Source organism: Neolamprologus multifasciatus, chromosome 6 (genome assembly GCF_963576455.1).
Source record: "Neolamprologus multifasciatus chromosome 6, fNeoMul1.2, whole genome shotgun sequence".
Taxonomy (NCBI): domain Eukaryota; kingdom Metazoa; phylum Chordata; class Actinopteri; order Cichliformes; family Cichlidae; genus Neolamprologus; species Neolamprologus multifasciatus.
Genome location: NC_140444.1, coordinates 28354485 through 28375181, shown reverse-complemented (window position 1 = coordinate 28375181; position 20697 = coordinate 28354485). Strand labels below are relative to the sequence as shown.

General features: G+C 41.3%; 1 protein-coding gene, 1 long non-coding RNA gene and 1 pseudogene across 3 annotated transcripts; 2 read left to right on the top strand and 1 right to left on the bottom strand.

The window, feature by feature from the left end:
- Positions 1-5203: 5203 nt before the first annotated feature.
- LOC146517209 (uncharacterized) lies at positions 5204-8887 on the top strand. Of its 2 annotated transcripts, XM_085161613.1 has the most exons (4): positions 5204-5607; positions 7006-7545; positions 7621-8532; positions 8757-8887. In XM_085161613.1, exons 1-3 carry the CDS (start codon positions 5556-5558, stop codon positions 7887-7889), a joined length of 861 nt encoding a protein of 286 aa, XP_085017739.1. In that variant the 5' UTR covers positions 5204-5555; the 3' UTR covers positions 7890-8532; positions 8757-8887. The 2 variants fall into 2 exon arrangements, with proteins under 2 accessions (XP_085017739.1, XP_085017738.1); XM_085161612.1 differs by having other exon boundaries at positions 5205-5607; positions 7006-8532.
- Positions 8888-10240: 1353 nt separating this feature from the next.
- On the top strand, positions 10241-11183 carry LOC146517208 (uncharacterized; annotated as a pseudogene).
- A 5616-nt stretch (positions 11184-16799) lies between these two features.
- On the bottom strand, positions 16800-17569 carry LOC146517207 (uncharacterized). Its single transcript, XR_014874504.1, has 3 exons — positions 17448-17569; positions 17114-17301; positions 16800-16982 (listed from the first exon to the last, which is right to left on the bottom strand). It is a non-coding gene; the product is annotated as an uncharacterized LOC146517207 (long non-coding RNA).
- Between the last annotated feature and the right edge of the window lie 3128 nt (positions 17570-20697).

Below are 20697 nucleotides of genomic sequence, written 5' to 3'. Positions count from 1 at the left end.
TTAACAGGTTTCTTGGACATCCTCTTTTTTTCTGGTTGGGACAATTAATGTTGAACAAAATAATGACATTCATAAACTGTTAAAATCAAACTGTATCTCACAAACAATAATGTAACAGATCTGCTCACTGAATCCACAAGAAGACAGACGACTATGACAGGCAGGAGAACAACAGCAGTTACTCCAGCAGCTTCTAATGTTCCTGCTCCTGTGGAAACAAAGATAAAATAAAACACTGACAGTTAAGTTAGCATTACAACAACTGAGCACAGAGTTGATTCAGGCATGAGATCAAGTCAAACTAAGCCACGACATTGTAGAATAAATGTTACTGTGCCTGGAATTTTAGATAATTGTACTCTTTGTAAAACTGCACAGGAACTTGTTCATGCATGAATAGCCAGTAAAATAAGCTACTGTAAGACTTGAGTTCACTGAAACTCATGTAACACTTTCCTTATTTTATGGCCTCAATTATCTGATTGTAACATAAAGTAGAGCCACTGCAGGTTAGAACAGTTAAAGCGGTGCTCTGATCACTGATGTACTGGCATATAGTTAAAGTTAGACAACTTAGATTAGTCCTTCAGCACAATGAGTTAACTGGTGCCATCCCAGCATTGAAAATTTGAGCACTTAATGAACAAAGTTTTAGGAAGACATATCCTCCTCCAGACTCCTGCTACACCACTGCTGATGTCAGAAGTTCATGTGAGAAAAACAGAAACATTACAATTAAATTTGAAGTTAAACCAGCATCACTTCCTGAGTACAGAAAGTAACACTAAGAATGTAGAGTCATATATCATACGTCAACAACTGCTACAAAACTCATTCCCAGTACAGAACAGTGCTGCTGCTTAACTATTAACTATTAACTTCTGAGCTCATGCAGTGAGGAGGATACTGTGTGAAGAAAGGCCATCAGTCAAGTGGAAGTTAAAGTCAAACACTGACAGAAGAACCCAACAATGCAGCCAAAACTCTTCCTCAGAGCAACAGATGTTTTATATACAGAAAAGCAACAGAGCAGGTTAATATATCACCAACAACAACAAGGACAAAAGTATAAGATGTAAAATGTGGAGAGTGTGATCTTTGAGGTAACCAAGTCGCTTCCAACTGTTGGATAAATATCCTCCTCACTGCCATCATCATTAAATCCACATGAGCTGAATGTCATTGATTACCTGCTACAACAGTCAGCTGTAAGGTGGAGTTATGAGTATATATGTACATCTGCATAATGACTGAAACTAGCACCACTGAATGAACAATGGACTGGGAGGTCAGTTCCTAGATCATTAAAATGTAAAGTCACATGACCACTGATCAACGGCTATGAGTACTATTGAAAGAGAGCTGGGGAATGGCAAGGCATGGCATCGTAGCCACAGCTGCCCTGGGGCGTACTGACAGAGGCGAGGCTGCCAGACACCGGCGCCACCGGGCCCTCTGACCACCACCAGTAGGCAACGGGTGAAGTCTCTTGCCCAAGGACACAACGACTGAGACTGTCAGAGCTGGGGCTCGAACTGGGAACCTTCCGATTAGAAGACAAACTGCCACGATCAAAGCTAAAGCTTGGCTGGCCAGTGAAGTGGGAGCCAAAGCACACTTGGGAATGTTCACGTGTTGACAATATGTGATTAGAAAATGAATTAAGAAAAATAGTGTTGCCACGCCGGGGATTCGATGCCGGCCCTCCAGCTCCCGCACAGGAAACACTAGCCGGAAGGCTAGGCTAAAGCTAGCTTAATTCACTGCTTAATTCCTCATTCTTTAAGCATTATTCATCCTTAGTATGTCATTTATAAATAGAGATATACATTCTTAGAAAGAATCAATTCTGAGTCTGATCTCCTTACTCCAAGGACCTTTTCTGAGTTATCATTGTACCAGAGGAGGAGGGCATCTACTACTTATTTCATTTCACCTGAGTTCACCTGTGGGAAAGCACAGCCCCTGAATATTTCTTTGAATTCAGGAGGACTTTGGAACTAATCTTGAGTGATTACTGACTTATCTGACTAAAGCTAATGAACCAGAGAAATTCTAAATTCTATTCTAAAACATCCCAGGTCTGAATTTGTGTCTGCACCTTCACACTCCAGATATGAAGGCTCATACCTGTTTTACCTCCAGTGTTGTGCCAAAAAGTCATTGTTTACCAAAAACTGATTTCCAGTGTTTCCGTGTGTTTTTTATGTGTAATGTTTTTATTTATATTGATAAATAGTCTTTAGTGAACATGATTTACAAAAGGGTTATATGTCAAATTTAATAATGACCCGTTTTTTCAAGTATCTTTATAACTGTGTTATTTTAACTACATTAAAACCAATCCAGTCCTTTTGGGCCACTTCGAAGCTCTCAAACCAGAAACACTAGCCGCTAGGCAAGGCTAAAGCTGCGACCTGGCACGTTTAAAAGCACACAGCTGAGACACCAAAAGACACTTGGGAATGTTCACGTGTTGATAATATGTGATCAGAAAATAAATTAAGAAAGACTAAAGGTGCTGCTACGCTGGGGAATCGATCCCAGCCCTACAGGTCCCGGAAACACTAGCCGATAGGCTAGGCCAGGGGTCGGCAACCTGCGCTTTCGGAGCCGCATCCGGCTCTTTTGTCCTTATACTGCGGCTCCAGATGGTTTGGGAAAATAAATTATAAGTATTTAGCTGAAGTGTATTTTATTTGTATTTAGTTCTTTTTTTAACTTGTAGTTCTAAATTGGAAGATTTTGATATTAAATATAAAAAATAAAATTTTATTTTATTATTTTTCATCGCTCAAAATAAGCGTCACACTCGCGGAAGTCGGTATACCTGCCGAAACGCCGTGTATTTATCGAGACTTCCAACCCCAGATAGGCCAATATGTTAAAAACAAGCACTGCTCACGCCTCACAGATAACAGCTTACAGTGCTGCGTAAGGTGAAAGCAACTTCGTAGAGGCCTGATTTGCAGACGCTGTGCTCAGAGGTTGAGGAGCAAAAGTTCCATTGTAAACATACCAGACCCGCTGCTTTTCAGCATGTCTTTATTGACCACTTTCTTTTGAGGGACAGTGTGTTAGGATCGGAAGCTAATAAAAGCATTTTGTAATAAGCTGATGCCGCTTGTCCACGGCCAAAGATTTTTTTGATTTCCTCCAGAATATCGCAGCTTAAAGGGAACTTTGCGCATGAGCCAAATGTATTAACGATCAAAAATCTTAGTTGCAGGTATTTCCAAAATTCCTGCCAAGGTAAATCAAATTCTTCTGCAAGTTTTTCAAATGATTAAATGTACTGTTTTCGTAAAGATCCCCCAACACTGTTATACCTCTCTGAAACCAGAGCTTCCAAAAGAAGGGTAACTTGGCGATAGAAAGTTTGGGATTATACCAAATACCAGCAGATTGGTTGAGATGTGGGTCAAATTGGAATAATTTGGACATTCTTTTCCATACTTCTTTTAAATGAGAAAATACCAGATGTGATTGGATGTGGGGGGACAGATTAGTTGATAAGCTATATAATGGTGTAAATGGCGAGCATGCAGTACTTTCAATGGAGAACCAAGTAGGCGTTTTCTCAGGGGGTAAAAACCAATGTACCAAATGCCTAAGAGAAAAAGCATAATGATATAAAAGTAGATTGGGCATCCCTAACCCACCTCTGTCTACTGCAGGGGTCGGCAACCTGCGGTTTCGGAGCCGCATGTGGCTCTTTTGTCCTAATACTGCGGCTCCAGGTGGTTTGGGAAAATAAATTATAAGTATTTAGCTGAAGTGTATTTTATTTGTATTTAGTTCTTTTTTTAACTTGTAGTTCTAAATTGGAAGATTTTGATATTAAATATAAAAAATAAAATTTTATTTTATTATTTTTCATCGCTCAAAATAAGCGTCAAACTCGCGGAAGTCCATATACCTGCCGAAACGCCGTGTATTTATCGAGACTTCCAACCCCAGATAGGCCAATATGTTAAAAACAAGCACTGCTCACGCCTCACAGATAACAGCTTACAGTGCTGCGTAAAGATGTAAGCGACTTCGTAGAGGCCTGATTTGCAGACGCTGTGCTCAGAGGTTGAGGAGCAGAAGTTCCATTGTAAACATACCACGGCAGACCTGCTGCTTTTCAGCATGTCTTTATTGACCACTTTTCACACACGGTTGCTGTACGCATACAGCCGGATGTAGCTTTTCAGCTCACAGCCCGACACACACCAACACAACAGCAGAGAGAGTACAGACTTTAAGGCGGCGAGGCATGATTGTGGGTGCCGCTCAGGTGCGTCTGACTCCCCTGCAGCGGCACTGCAGACCACGCCCCGCCACACACATTAACCAGGTAAAATACATATTTAGGCAGAATTTTGCAAATATCTATTTTTCATTTTTTAGCAGCATTGTGCTTTTTTTCAAATTACTTTTTAAAAGTCAGGTCAAGGCTCCAAAAGCCCAAAGGCGGTATAAGGGTGGCGGTTCACAACAGTTTTTGTTTGCTACATGGATCATTATGATTTAGCTGGGTGTCTTTCCTTTTGTTATATTTCTTTAAGAGTTCAAAATGTGTTAATTACATAAAAAAAAAAAAAAGTAATTTTCTCTGTAGCACTTCATGGATTTCATAAGCAACACACTTTAGTTGCTCTGTGGATTCTTTTAAAAACCAGTTAAAAACTTTTCTGTTCAAACAAGCCTTTTGTTGATCTACGTATTTTATATTCTTTACATTATTTACATTTGATCTTTTACATTGTGTATAATGTCTATTGATTGTATTGTTTATTTTAATATTTGTGTACAGCGCTTTGTGACTGCCTGTCTGTGAAAAGCGCTTAATAGATAAACTTTACTTACTTACTTACTTTAGTTGTTCACACAAAGCATGAAGGTAAAAAAAAACAAAAAAACAATCTATACAGTGTCATCTTCAATTTAAATGTCAAAAAAATATTTGTGGCTCCAAGTGCTTTCTTTTGGGCGGAAACCAGGTGGCTCTTTGGGTGTTAAAGGTTGCTGACCCCTGAGCTAGGCTAAAGCTTAACCTGCAGCCTGGCCCGCCTGCAAAGTGGGAGTTTTAAAACACATGGCTGAGACGCCAAAACACACTTGGGAATGTTCACATGTGTACAATATGTGATTAGAAAATCAATTAAAGAAAAATTTAAAGGTGCTGTCACACCAGGGGAATCGATTCCGGCCCTCTAGACACTAGCCGGCAGGCTAGGCTAAAGCTAAAGCTGCGATTTGGCACGCTGGCCAAGTGAATTAACTGTTAATTACCTTGCAGTGAGCTCCGTTCATATAGTTCTATCAGATGCACGTGCACATGCATGTTGGCAACCGTAACCATGGCCTGCCGAGGGTATATAAATGCTGCACAAGGTTCCGTTCGTCCCTTTACACTTGCTATTGGACTTGTTTTGACCTGCTCCAACCTCAGCCTGTGGAAAGTTACGTTTTGGAAAATATTTTTCTGAAAGCGATTTTACTTGCAAGAAACAACAAGTACTTCATCTTTGGATTGTTTGTGCTTGTTTTTCATCTTAACAGCAAAGATGGCTCGTCGTGGACCCCGACTCCTCGACAGTCCCCTGGACTTCGCTGCAGGTACTTTTAACATTTCTTCAGTTATTTTAAGAGTCACTAAATTATTGTTCCAGTGTGAATATCAAGTTTTAATGTTATCAAAATATGTGTATTCCAAGATTTTTCCCCGTAAATTGTTTGTATGCTTTAAATTTTACGGGAGAGGTATAGAAATTATTAACGACTGGTGTAGGAATTTGAAAAAAAAGAAGAGGTGTTACTTTGATTTGAAGACTTTGACCCTTTTTTAATGAAATGGTTAAAAATAGCTTAATGGACTAAAATTTGTAAAATGCCCCAAAATCTGTCTCTGTGGTAACAGCATCTTCAGCGTGTCATGACATCAGAACACAGGTGTAAACACACCAGATCCCGGTCCCCTCCTAACATCCTGTTCTTCTCCGGATCAAATGCTTTATTGAAATTAACTATAACTTTTTCCCAGCTACAAAACGTGATGATAAAAAATAAAAATAAAATAATATAAAAAAAATCTGAAAACAGTAATCATAGTTCAGTAGTAATAATGGTATTAAGACCTACCTTATGTTATGCTAATATTTTTAATAACATATCTTATTATATAGCAAACAGATACACAGGGATAGCATAGTTTGTTTTTTATTTGACCATGGTTTTCAGACATACCTGCAGAGCTTTGTGTGTTTGCAATTTTAACATCTGCCAAGGAGGCTATGTTTTTGGTAACTTTTGCTTGCCTTTTTGTGATTGGTCAAAAATGAACAAAAATCTGTGTGGAGTCTGTGGTCAATATATTATAGTACTGTGTAAAGATTTAAAATATCGCGTTACATCTGACCTCAGTACAACTGCTTTTGTACAAACAAAAGCAGTTGTACTGCCTTTGTTTGTACTGGCAACATTTAGGGGGAGATGGGGAGTCTCAATGTTACATTATAGTTTGCATCCACATATTGAACCTCTGATGAGGTTTCAAAACGTGTTATATCGTTAATGAAAGAATTAGTTAGTTATAAATTTACTGTACTATATTTATACAATAAGCTATTCATGTCCAGTTATTTACAAATCAATACATATTATCCAGTACTTACTCCAACATAGTGTTTACATAAAGGCTTACAAAGAACAAATAAAACAAAATGAATGTATACTAAATACAATAGTGTTACCTTAATAGTACACAGAGTGAGCTGCTTTGGTGGAGGTTTAGAGCTCTTCTATTAAAAATGGATGCTTCACTTAATGATGTGAACTTGGTTGACTTAGTTGTTTTTTTCTTGCATGAACAGGTAGAAGTGTCATTCAGTCTGACATAAATGTAGCCTACAATGCTTTTCTCTCATCATCTGCTCAAACTAACAGATGTAGGTCTGTTGCTTTAGCATTTGGTGTTTATTACATTCCTAATGTTATTTTAAACTTGTTTCCTCACAGGTCGTCTTGACTACGTGGTTGAGCGTCCTGCAGAAGAAGGCCTTCCAGAAGTCATCAGGATCCTGGATGACACTGACAGTGAAGGTGAGTATGGTGAGTATCTCCCTGTCTCACCCTCCCCCTCTTCTCATGAAGCACAACATCCTGATGACAGTGAAGAGGAAGGTGAGTACCCTCCCTACCCACCTGAGGACGTTGAAGAGGTGAGTGAACAGACTGACAATTCATCTGACTGGAACGACTCACAAGAGTGGGGCGATTGGCCTAGCGATGACTCGGGGTATGACACCATGGATGAGAGAGATGATTCTCCTCTCATCCGGGAGCTTTCTCCAGAGCCGTTTTGGCACGATTGGCAACGTCCTATTTCTCCAGGTGATGCCCCATTCGCCATGCCGCCTTTCGGCCACGCCAACGACCCACTCTTCCCTCTAGTCGTTGCCCCAGTCGGTGATCCGTCAGCTGCTCCTCCTTCAGCTGCTCCTTCTTCACCTGCTCTCTTATCTACTCCCTCAGCTGCTTCCTCTCCTGCTCCGTCACCTCCGCCCTCAGCTGCTCCTTCTTCACCTGCTCTCTTATCTACTTCCTCAGCTGCTTCCTCTCCTGCTCCGTCACCTCCGCCCTCAGCTGCTCTTTCTTCTTCATCTGCTCTCTTATTTTTTCCCTCAGCTGCTTCCTCTGCTGATCCTACAGCTTCTCCTTCTCCTTCAACCTCAGCAAAGAGAAAGAGAGAAGACGTCTGCAGTGAAGAGGTAAGTGCAAAGGTAAGCAAGGTAAGTGATGACACGTTCTATGGCCCTTCAACATCATCGGGTTCTTTTGGTGTCAGACGCTTCTGGGAAAGGCCTTTTAACCTTTCACATGATGACAGCGACTCTGACTAGATTATGTTAGAACTTGTTTTTAAACTTGTAAATATCTTTTAATTTTTAATTAACTTTGTAATATTTAAGTTAAGCCTTTGTGTCTTGTGATGTTTGTAAGACAGCTAACTAAGAATATCTGACTTTTAAAAAATATTAACTAACACATGTGAAATGTATTGTTTTTTTCTTAATATGTGACATTGCCTGTGTGACTGTAAGGTAGTGTTTTAGGTATTGTTACTTCTATTTCTGTTGATATCACAGGTAACTATTTAAATGACTTACATATTTTTTCTCAAGCTCTAGCTCAGCATGCAGGACAAAGGTAAGTCCGTACTTAATGTCAACACAAATAATTAGATTGTGTTTACATAAGGTATAGCCTGTGGCTAAGGGATCAGAGGTAAGGTAAAAACACATAACAGAATAAAAGTAAATTGAACAACTCAGTGATCTGTGAATTCATGCTTTTCTCTTTGTCTTTTTGTCTCCGGGTGCTTTACACTCGTCCTCTCCCAGCATTCAGCACTTCAGACACTCAACGTCCAAGACGGAGCTAACACAGAGAGATACTCCACCCAGAAGACAGCCTTACCCCAACCTGATGAGAAGGATGGATGACCAAATGACAAACTGGAGAGTGGTGCTGTGTTCCAGCTATGTAAGTTATCACCTCACATTGGCTACAAACTGTTTTGAAGACTAAATCCTTCCAATAGCTGGTATAAATCATCGTCCTACAGTACTGTAGGTCTAAGTATATTTATAGTTTTTGTGTGTATATGTTGAGTTTAAAATTGCATTTTAACAACATGCTGCAGCTGCCTACTATGGAAATGCTGTTTCGTGTTAAAATGACGTCTTTCTTGTGTTATTACTTTGCAGGGCAGCTGAGAGTGGACAGAGCTGCACAGAGGACCAAAGATCCACTCTCAGCACTTCATACCTGACTGGCCACAGCACCACCCCTCTTCACCCAGGGTGAGGAGGGTCCTGACCCCGCCTGCGCAGAGGGAGTTGTGAACATGCACTTCTGTGTCGGTGGGTTTAGGAGCCTCCTCACACACACATGGATGAAGACTGTCACTGGAAGATGTCTCCATTGCATCAGCAGGACAGGACATAATCATTTGTAAAATATTACAGTTTGTGATGTTTTATACATGTTTTTATTGCTTCATTTCAAACTAGGAGATATAAAATAAACCAGTTTTCAGAATATTTTCTGTGTATTTAGTTGTTTTCTTAATAAGTTATTTGGAACATCATTGCAACCTGTCAGCTTTTTATTGAGGATTTAGAAAGTTGCTGGTGGCCCGAGGCTGTACAGTGGGGTGTTGTTTTTGTCACATGATGAAAGTGACCTCATGGGGAGCAAAAAGAACAACTGAACTATTTGGGGATTCACAGACTTTGGTAATCGTTAAAAAATGGAGAAAAACAGTTCTGTGTGAACAAGAAGCTCAAATATAAACCATCCTGACACACTGACACAAATGATCTGCTATCAGTGTTTTCATGAACCTGGGTAAAGGTAATCTGCATGAGTTTAACCTCCCTGTCAAAAACTTGCATGATTCTGTTAGCACTGAAACAATGAGGTCTTGCTCGAGCTACTGAAAATTAATTTTCAGTAGCTCTGTAATTTCAGCTACTTCTGTAATTAATCAGTAACCAATTTATTACTTTAAGTTACAGTGTGAGGGGCATTAATGAACATAAATTAGATTCAACTGGATTATGTGTTTAGGTCAAGAGACACAGACCTTCATCTTTAAGAGGCTCTTCTTAAATGTCTGATCACTATGTTTGTGTTTGTTTGCAGCATCACTGCAGCAGAGAGGGTATAACACAAGGCCACAGTCATGTGGTATCCTGTCCTGCTATTAAGTGAATAAAATACTGAAAAAAACATCTAGACACTAAATACAGTCACTGGCCACTTCATTAGTTACACCTTGCCAGTACTGTTTTGGGGCTTCTTTCACCTTCAGAACTGCCTTAATTCTTTGTGGCGCAGATTCAACAAAGACCTGGAAACATTCCTCGCAGATTTAGTTTCATATTGACATGATAGCATCACACAGTTGCTTCAGATTTGCCGGCTGTGCATCCATGTTGCAAATCTCCTGGTCCACCACATGCCAAAGATAATCTGCTGGATTGACATCTGTTATAAGATGAGTATACTGTGGTCATAAAACGATGGGCATGGTCAGCAGCACAACTCAGGGAGGTTGTACCTCTGAAGAGGCTTCTTCCCATTACACCTGAAGTTTTGACCAGTGAAAAGTTTCCTCACACAGTGTTTCCTAGTGTTTCATCAACAAAGGAGAATTTGTTCCTCAGACTGTGCAAAAATTGCTTTCATGGTTATCCTGCTGCGAGGGTGAGCTCTGAGATGGGCCCAAGCCATGCTTGCTCCTCAGCAGTCTTTATTTAACCTGATATGTCAAACCCAATTATTGTGGAAGATTCCTCCGACTCCTGAGAAGGAGTTATGCTTTTTGTTTTGTTACTTGTAATAAATGTAGCCTTTCTGCAGCTCCAGAGGCCTGGATTGCTGAATTGGACACTTGCAATCCCACCCTTGAAAACCCCGTAGCTGGTCAGGCCCCTGTAGCCAGAGCAGTGGAAGGTGGCGTAGGCCCTGCTAACTGTCTCCCAGCAGGTTATCCTGAGCAGACGGGAAAACATGATGGCTGGGTGACGGTGAGGAGGAAGCATAGTCTTAAACAGAAGCCCTGACGCACCACAAAACTGTTCATGTGTCTAACTGTTTCCTCCACTCGGCGACACACCGGCCGGGGATCAAACTCTGGTAATTGGTGATTCTGCCTTCTGTTCTGAAGACAGCAGCAACCATAGTCAATTGTCTTCCAGGGGCCAAAGCAGGTGACACTGAGGGAAATTTAAATCTGCTGGCTGAGGGTAAACCTGAATTCAGTAAAAGTATAATTCACATCAGCAATAATGACACCCAGTTACATCAATCAGATGTCACTAAAATCAATATAGAATCAGTGTGTAACTTTGCCAACACAATGTCAGACTCTGTAGTCCCCTCCCCAAGCAGACCAGGAGTGTCATGTTTAGCCACATGTTCTCCTTAAATTGCTGGCTGTCTGACTGGTGTCCAATAAATGATGTGGGCTTTATAGATAATTGGGAAACTTTCTGGAGGAAATCTGGTCTGGTTGGGAGACAATCCCACTTTGGATGAAGCAGCTCTTATTTCTAGAAATCTGGCAAATTTATGAAATCCCCTGAAACATGACTATCCAGTGTTGGGACCAGGAAGCAGAGTTGCAGTCTCACACACCTCTGCAGCTTATCTCCTCCTGTTATCCCCCTAAAACCCCATCTCCATAGAGACTGTGTGTATATATATATAATTTATAGATAGATAAAGTATGTAGTGCCTCCATATTATAACTGTGTAATCATCTGATATTTTCCTACAGTTAAATTTCTTTACGTGTGGACGGTGATCTGTTATTTTGTCAAACTCTTTAGCTGTATGCACATACTGTGTCTTCTTTGAGTATTCAACCTTTTCCATTTAAAGTTTCATTAAATATCAAAAATGATGTTTTGAGACTTTAATGCAGAATCAAAAAAAGAAAAAGTATTTTTTTATTTAGAAACTTTTAAAGACCATCATTTTACACACACACACACACACACACACACACACAGAGTCATGTCTTTGTTGTTGTATTAAAGCTCATCTTTGGTGTTGTTGGCTTTTTTTGCCTCCTCAGCTTTCATGGCCTCGGTGTACTTCCTCCTGTCTTCATCCTCCTGGATACACAAAGGAGAAAAGTATATTTTTAACTGAAAGAAAAAGGCAGCTCTCAAACACACAGACAGCTATAAAAACACACAAAGGCACAAGTGTAAGGAAGATCATTCACCTTAGCACTGTATTTTTTGGCTTTCTCCATCTCCTTCTCTACAAACTTAATCAGGGGTTTCAGCTTCTTTTTTCCAGTGTAAACCACCACCTACGACACAGACCACACAGAGATCTCACTGTAATGAGCCTGGTTTCCTCTAAAGAGCAAATAATTTCTTTTTTAAAATCTGTTTTTCGTGATGATATCATGGGCTTTAATAAAAACGATTAATCGCCTCATAATTGCCTCATACCCTTTCAGCATACAGAGCAGGAAACAAGCAGAGTGATATGTGCCCTGCACTGACAAGTTGATATCATTGGCTGAAGCATCGATACGAGCGATGACCACGTCCTCGCGCTCCTCAAAGGCCTCAGCTAGTTCCTCCCACAGCGGAAACACAGCGCGGGACTCTTTACTGTAGGGCAGATCTTAAATACAAACACATACGATTACTTTAGGAAAATCTCTATGTTTGCACTTTTAATCACAACATAAATTTGAACTTTCCTTGTATCAAATGCCCTAAATAAGGGCATCATTTTTTTTAATCTGTCAAATTTCATCACATTGTTTGGGATGCATCTCTGCAGTCTGTCTATAGATCTTAAATAGAATTTGAGTGATGGTTTTAGCTGAACTACATAAAGGATTGGCACAGACTTGGTTGCTTGTGTTGGTTTGCTCATTTTCTGAAAGGTTAACTGATCATTGCATTGAAGGGGACTTCTTCAAGTGTTTGTATTGCCTGGCAGATCTGTTCAAACACTTTTTTGACTCATCATGTTAGAGAATCGTTTTCCTTATACTCTCAGGGCCCTTTAAATACACTCTGAACAACTCAAATCATGTGCGTTTTAAATTTAAAGGCTTGAAGGTGCTGTTTAGCTTATGGGATTCAGAGGGTCATTGCCAATTTTAATCACAAATTAAAGCATGACATTCAAATGAACAGTGTTTACATACAAAACAGGACAAAAACAGTCTTGTCTGGGTTAAAGGCAACTTTCTCCAGATTCATCCCCACCAGCTCCTTCACTGGTTTTTGGTCCCATCCTTCAGGTATCGGCTCGCTCTGCATCTTAGGCTGTTAGAAATACACAAGTCCATTAAACACATAAAGACGAGCTGCCTCCCGGGTTCTGTCTCTGTGCCACTGTCAAGAGATTTATTCTAAAGACACTTCTTCAGCTAAGAATCTAAAGGTAGAAACACACAGACGCTGCAGTTTTTACTTGCAAGGGCATGATCACAGAACGCTCACACCAGAGTGGGGGCCCTGTGATGTGCGCTCTGTTCCTGCACTTGCCTTTATTTATATACAAAAGTAATACAACAGTGAATACGTCTATTCATTAACAGAGGAATGTTAGTATGTAGGGAGTGAAGATAAAAGTGGTTCAGGTGTATGTGTGTGTGTGTGTGTGTGTGTGTGTGTGTGTGTGTTATTCTGAAGGACGTGGCCCCTCTTCTTGAAGATAAGAGCATCCAGCTCCCCTCTTCCTGGCAGGAGTGAAATGATAACAGCTTGCTCAGCTATTATCACTGTGAGAAAGAATTTATAAAGCAAGTCTTGATTCCAACAACAGTCATAAAAGGGTCATCATGCAGTATTCTATAATATGCAAATTTATATCACTAAAAGATTATACTGACTACTAAGTACAATTCTTTTCTATTGACAGTCCCACACCGTGGGTGCCGCAGCCTGCTACTGAAGGAGCTGCTCAGTGCTGTCAGAGTCTACTGCATGGGGTGGGAGATGTTGTCCAACGGGGATGACAGCTTAGCCGCCATTCTCCTGTCACTCACCACCTCCACTGGGTCCAGAGGGCATCCTAGAACAGAGCTGGCCCTTCGGATCAGCCTGTTCAGTCTCTTCCTGTCCCCAGCAGAGATGCTGCCACCCCAGCAGACCACACCATAAAAGAAAGCAGAGGCCACCACAGAGTCATAAAAGGTCTTCAGGAGTGGGCCCTCCACTCCAAACGACCTGAGTCTCCGCAGCAGGTACAGCCTGCTCTGCCCTTTCCTGTAGAGGGCGTCTGAGTTATGAGTCCAGTCCAGTCTGTTGTTCAGATGAACACCAAGGTACCTGTAGCTGTCCACAGCCTCAATGTCCATACCTTGGATGTTCAGTGGTTGCAGTGGAGAATGCTTGTGCCTGCGGAAGTCTACCACCAGCTCCTTGGTTTTACTGGCGTTGATCTGGAGGTAGTTCAGCTGGCACCAGTCCACAAAGTCTTGAGTCAGTCCTCTGTACTCCTTGTCATCCCCATCAGTGATGAGGCCGACTATTGCAGAGTCATCAGAGAACTTCTGCAGGAAGCACTGGGTGGAGTTGTGGGAGAAGTCTGCAGTGTAGATGGTGAAGAGGAACGGAGCCAGAACCTTTCCCTGTGGGGCCCCCGTACTGCAGACGACCCTGTCTGACACACAGCCCTGAGTCCTCACGTACTGTGGTCGGTCGGTGAGGTAGTCCAAAATCCAGGTAGTGAGGTGATGGTCCACTCCAGAGTTCTCCAGCTTGTCCTTCAGAACCGAGGGAAGAATAGTGTTGAAGGCACTGGAGAAATCAAAGAACATGATTCTCACAGTGCTTCCAGCGGTCTCCAGGTGAGCGAGGGAACGAGGTGAAATCACAACTTAAACTGCTTCATTATGATCGCTCACTCTACAGAGCCCTGTTGCCAGTTTCTGTTTAATATCATGTGACGGTGCTGTGTGATATCGTTCTACCACTGTGGTGCTTTGAACATGTCTATTTGAGCAATAAGTACTTTTGATGAATAAACATTCCTTGTTTAAACATGTGTCATGGTGTGGTCTCTCTTTGCTTTTGACTTCTTGATGTTTGTAAACATTTAGTGAACTTTATGAGTTTATTTCTGCCACACAGCAGACCACGACAGCTGTAACTAGAGAACGGTCGAGGAATCTGTTTATTTGAAGCAGCTACTGCAGTTCATGGAAACTGGTACAGTTAGCAAAGTGTGATCCATGGTCTGATTTAGATGAATGAAATCACTGAACAAAGTGAGGAAGCTGATCCACTTTGACATGCCTGTTGTAAAAAGACTTTATTGGATTCCTACATCCAGGTATTTCTGGATAGCTGCTTGTCCCTTAAAAAATTATTCTTCATTTAAAACCTGCATTTTGTATACACTCAGATCTTGGTCTATTATTAAAAGTGTTACATTTCACAACAACATGTTAGGATGCCTGGGTCGTTGACCCAGAGGTTTGAGTTTATTATATTATTTATCATTTCTAGTCTTTGGTTTCTTTGTCTGTGTTCTGTCTTATGGTTTACGTCTCAGTTCCCTCTGTTTCAGTGCCTGCGTGTGAGTCTGTGTCTTTAGTTCAGTCTGTGTTGTTTTCTGTTTTCCTTTTAGACCTGAGCGCAGCATTTGACACTGTCGACCACACAATCCTATTAAACCGTCTAAAGACATGTGTCGGCATTCAGGGTCCTGCTCTAAAATGGTTTGCCTCTTACCTAGAGAGCAGAACATATTCTGTGATGCTGGGTAACAAATACTCTTCCCCAGCTACACTAACCTGTGGAATACCTCAGGGCTCTATTCTGGGTCCGGTCTTATTCTCCTTATACATGCTCCCATTAGGCTCCATTTTTCAGAAACACCAGATCTCTTACCACTCTTATGCAGATGATACACAGTTCTACCTTTCTCTAAAACCAGGTGCTGATAGTACGCTGCAGAAAGTCTCAGAGTGTCTTAGCGACATACATTGCTGGATGTCTCTGAACCTTCTCAAACTAAATCATGACAAAACCGACATTATAATCTTCGGTAAGCAGGACTCTATTAGTCTCATAAGAAACAATCTGGGCCCATTATCAGCTAATGTACATCCCCATGTAAAAAATCTTGGTTTCATTTTTGATTCCACTCTCAAGCTGGACAAGCAAATAAATTCAGTTGTTCGTGGCAGTTTTTTCCAACTCAGGAGCGTTTCTAAACTCAAAAATATCCTGTCATCTAAAGACCTGGAAACTGTTATCCATGCTTTCATATCGTCACGTCTTGACTATTGTAACTCTCTCTATTTAGGCATTTGTCACTCAAGCCTGTCACGCCTGCAACTTGTTCAAAATGCAGCCGCAAGGCTCCTGACGGGTACTAGAAAGAGAGAGAATATTACCCCGGTACTCGCATCTCTACATTGGCTACCAGTTAAACATAGAATTGATTTTAAGGTTTTATTATTTGTTTTTAAAGCCCTCCATGGTTTGGCGCCAGGTTACATTTCAGATCTTCTTAGCCTGCACTTGCCCACTCGATCTCTGCGCTCCTCCAGTCAGATGGTTTTATCAGTTCCACGCTCCCAGCTCAAATCTAGAGGTGACAGGGCTTTCTCCATTGCCGCCCCGAGACTCTGGAATACTCTCCCCCCCTTCATAAAATTCTCTTCATCCTTGGAAGTCTTTAAATCGAATCTCAAGACCTACTTATTTTCCAAGGCTTTCGGATCTCGTTGATATTACATGTCTTACAATTTTTTTTTTTTTTTTTAAATTTTTAAATTTTAAATTTTTTAATTCTTTTATTATATTATTCCTCTGTTCAGCACTTTGGCCGACACTTGATGTCTTTTAAATGTGCTATATAAATAAAGTTGACTTGACTTGACTTGACTTGACTTATTTTGAAGGTCCATGTCTGATGTTAATGTTTCTGGTTTTGCTTCCCCTGTCTCATTAGGCCTGATTTGCCCCAGCTGTTTTTCCCTGCTGTTGCCCATTCCCTGATTGCTCCTCTATGTATTTAAGCCCTGTGTTCCAGTTTGTCAGTGTTGTGATCTACCCTTATCTAGCTGTGTGTTCTGTCTGTGTAAGTGTATTTTGTATTCCTAGTTTTGGTGCCCTTTTGAGTTCACGTCTGTCTCCGGAGTCTGCACTTCGGGTCCTTTTCCTTCCTGCACACAGCTGTCACATAACACAACAAATATACGAAAAAAAGAAGAAGAGGAAAATACACAACAATAAAATTTTTCTGCTGAACACAACAATATAACACATTTTCACAACTATTTTATGAACCAGTTAGCTACAATTGAGCTTAATCTTTTTTTAAGTCTACATAAATATCACATCATCATCATCATCAACCCGTCCCTTCATCTGGTTTTGTTGACTGTGGAGAAGAGTGCACATGAAGACTCTCCTGTTTCCTGACTTCTGTCTCTGAAAACAGAGAAGAACATTTCATGATTTGGAGGATGTAGCATAAACTGAAATTATTTCCATTAATGGTGAAAAAGAACAGTAAAGGCAGTGAGTTTGTTTCTTAGACATGAGAGGACAGTCTCTCTCACCTCTTGGCTGCACTGCCTCTGTTAAATCTAACAGCAGTGTACTCAGTAACTTCCTGTTCCTGCATGTGTCTGTGAGGCTGAGCTGCTCTGATGTTGGAGTAGAGAGGATCTGCCTGGTTATTGGAGAAGTGGATGCTGGTATACTGAAGATCATCCTGCTCCTCTGGCTGTCTCTGATCAGGTAAACACTGTATAGGAAAAAAGATCTCAGCTACAAATGTGATCAAATGTATTTGAGTTAAAGAACAACAGCAAAGAAGGATTTGTGAGTCCAACAGGAAGTTTAAAACCACAATGTTGGTTATTTGTACAACACTGATGTGACTGTTTTCACCTGTTCTCTGTTGTTTGCTCTGTCTTCAGACTTAACAGGTTCCTTGGACATCCTCTTTTTTTCTGGTTGGGACAATTAATGTTGAACAAAATAATGACATTCATAAACTGTTAAAATCAAACTGTATCTCACAAACAACAATGTAACACAGAACAGCAGCAGTTACTCCAGCAGCTTCTAATGTTCCCGCTCCTGTGGAAACAAAGATCAAAATAAAACACTGACAGTTAAGTTAGCATTACAACAACTGAGCACAGAGTTGATTCAGGCATGAGATCAAGTCAAACTAAGCCACGACATTGTAGAATAAGTGTTACTGTGCCTGGAATTTTAGATAATTGTACTCTTTGTAAAACTGCACAGGAACTTGTTCATGCATGAATAGCCAGTAAAATAAGCTACTGTAAGACTTGAGTTCACTGAAACTCATGTAACACTTTCCTTATTTTATGGCCTCAATTATCTGATTGTAACATAAAGTAGAGTCACTGCAGGTTAGAACAGTTAAAGCGGTGCTCTGATCACTGATGTACTGGCATATAGTTAAAGTTAGACAACTTAGATTAGTCCTTCAGCACAATGAGTTAACTGGTGCCATCCCAGCATTGAAAATTTGAGCACTTAATGAACAAAGTTTTAGGAAGACATATCCTCCTCCAGACTCCTGCTACACCACTGCTGATGTCAGAAGTTCATGTGAGAAAAACAGAAACATTACAATTAAATTTGAAGTTAAACCAGCATCACTTCCTGAGTACAGAAAGTAACACTAAGAATGTAGAGTCATATATCATACGTCAACAACTGCTACAAAACTCATTCCCAGTACAGAACAGTGCTGCTGCAGTTTCAGCAGCATTCAATTGTAACTTTGTCTACATGTTTAACTTCTACTATTAACTATTAACTTCTGAGCTCATGCAGTGAGGAGGATACTTTGTGAAGAAAGGCCATCAGTCAAGTGGAAGTTAAAGTCAAACACTGACAGAAGAACCCAACAATGCAGCCAAAACTCTTCCTCAGAGCAACAGATGTTTTATATACAGAAAAGCAACAGAGCAGGTTAACATATCACCAACAACAACAAGGACAAAAGTATTTTACAATAAGATGTAAAATGTGGAGAGTGTGATCTTTGAGGTGACCAAGTAGCTTCCAACTGTTGGATAAAATATCCTCCTCACTGCCATCATCATTAAATCCACATGAGCTGAATGTCATTGATTACCTGCTACAACAGTCAGCTGTAAGGTGGAGTTATGAGTATATATGTACATCTGCATAATGACTGAAACTAGCACCACTGAATGAACAATGGACTGGGAGGTCAGTTCCTAGATCATCAAAATGTAAAGTCTCATGACCACTGATCGAAGGCTATGAGTACTATTGAAAGAGAGTTGGGGAATGGCAAGCTACATCGTAGCCACAGCTGCCCTGGGGTACACTGACAGAGGCGAGGCTACCAGACACCAGCGCCACCGGGCCCTCTGACCACCACCAGTAGGCACGGGTGAAGTCTCTTGCCCAAGGACACAACGACCGAGACTGTCAGAGCTGGGGCTCGAACCGGGAACCTTCCGATTAGAAGACAAACTGCCAACTCTTGAGCCACAATCAAAGCTAAAGCTTGGCCAGCTGGTGAAGTGGGAGCCAAAGCACACTTGGGAATACACACTTGGGAATGTTCACGTGTTGACAATATGTGATTAGAAAATGAATTAAGAAAAATTTATAGTGTTGCCACGCCGGGGATTCGATACCGGCCCTCCAGCTCCCGCACAGGAAACACTAGCCGGAAGGCCAGGCTAAAGCTAAAGCTGCAGCTTGGCCCGCTGGCCAGCAAAGTGGGAGTTTTAAAGCACACGACTGAGACGCCAAAACACACTTGGGAATGTTAACATGTGTACAATATGTGATTAGAAAATGAGTTAAGAAAAATGTAAAAGTGCTGCCACGCTGGGTAAACGATCCCAGCCCTCCAGCTCCTGAAACGATAACATTAGCCGGAATATATGTATATATATATATATATATATACAGTGGGGCAAAAAAGTATTTAGTCAGCCACCGATTGTGCAAGTTCCCCCACTTAAAATGATGACAGAGGTCAGTAATTTGCATCAGAGGTACACTTCAACTGTGAGAGACAGAATGTGAAAAAAAAATCCATGAATTCACATGGTAGGATTTGTAAAGAATTTATTCGTAAATCAGGGTGGAAAATAAGTATTTGGTCACCTCAAACAAGGAAAATCCCTGGCTCTCACAGACCTGTAACGTCTTCTGTAAGAAGCTTTTCTGTCCCCCACTCGTTACCTGTATGAATGGCACCTGTTTGACCTCATCATCTGTATAAAAGACACCTGTCCACAGCCTCAACCAGTCAGACTCCAAACTCCGCCATGGCCAAGACCAAAGAGCTTTCGAAGGACACCAGGAAAAGAATTGTAGACCTGCACCAGACTGGGAAGAGTGAATCTACAATAGGCAAGCAGCTTGGTGTGAAAAAATCAACTGTGGGAGCAATCATCAGAAAATGGAAGACATACAAGACCACTGATAATCTCCCTCGATCTGGGGCTCCACGCAAGATCTCATCCCGTGGGGTCAAAATGATCATGAGAACGGTGAGCAAAGATCCCAGAACCACACGGGGGGACCTGGTGAATGACCTGCAGAGAGCTGGGACCAAAGTAACAAAGGTCACCATCAGTAACACACTACAACGGCAGGGAATCAAATCCCGCAGTGCCAGACGTGTTCCGCTGCTGAAGCCAGTGCATGTCCAGGCCCGTCTGAAGTTTGCCAGAGAGCACATGGATGATACAGCAGAGGATTGGGAGAATGTCATGTGGTCAGATGAAACCAAAGTAGAACTTTTTGGTATAAACTCAACTCGTCGTGTTTGGAGGAAGAAGAATACTGAGTTGCATCCCAAGAACACCATACCTACTGTGAAGCATGGGGGTGGAAACATCATGCTATGGGGCTGTTTTTCTGCCAAGGGGACAGGACGACTGATCCGTGTTAAGGACAGAATGAATGGGGCCAAGTATCGTGAGATTTTGAGCCAAAACCTCCTTCCATCAGTGAGAACTTTGACGATGAAACGAGGCTGGGTCTTCCAACATGACAATGATCCAAAACACACCGCCCGGGCAACAAAGGAGTGGCTCCGTAAGAAGCATTTGAAAGTCCTGGAGTGGCCTAGCCAGTCTCCAGACCTCAACCCCATAGAAAATCTGTG

What these genes read in the sequence shown, in the direction of transcription:
- LOC146517209 (XM_085161612.1), top strand. Translation starts at nt 5,556, where the DNA reads ATGGCTCGTCGTGGACCCCGACTCCTCGACAGTCCCCTGGACTTCGCT. An exon ending in TCCCCTGGACTTCGCTGCAG is followed by an intron (nt 5,608 to 7,005) that starts GTACTTTTAACA and finishes GTTTCCTCACAG; the next exon opens with GTCGTCTTGACTACGTGGTT.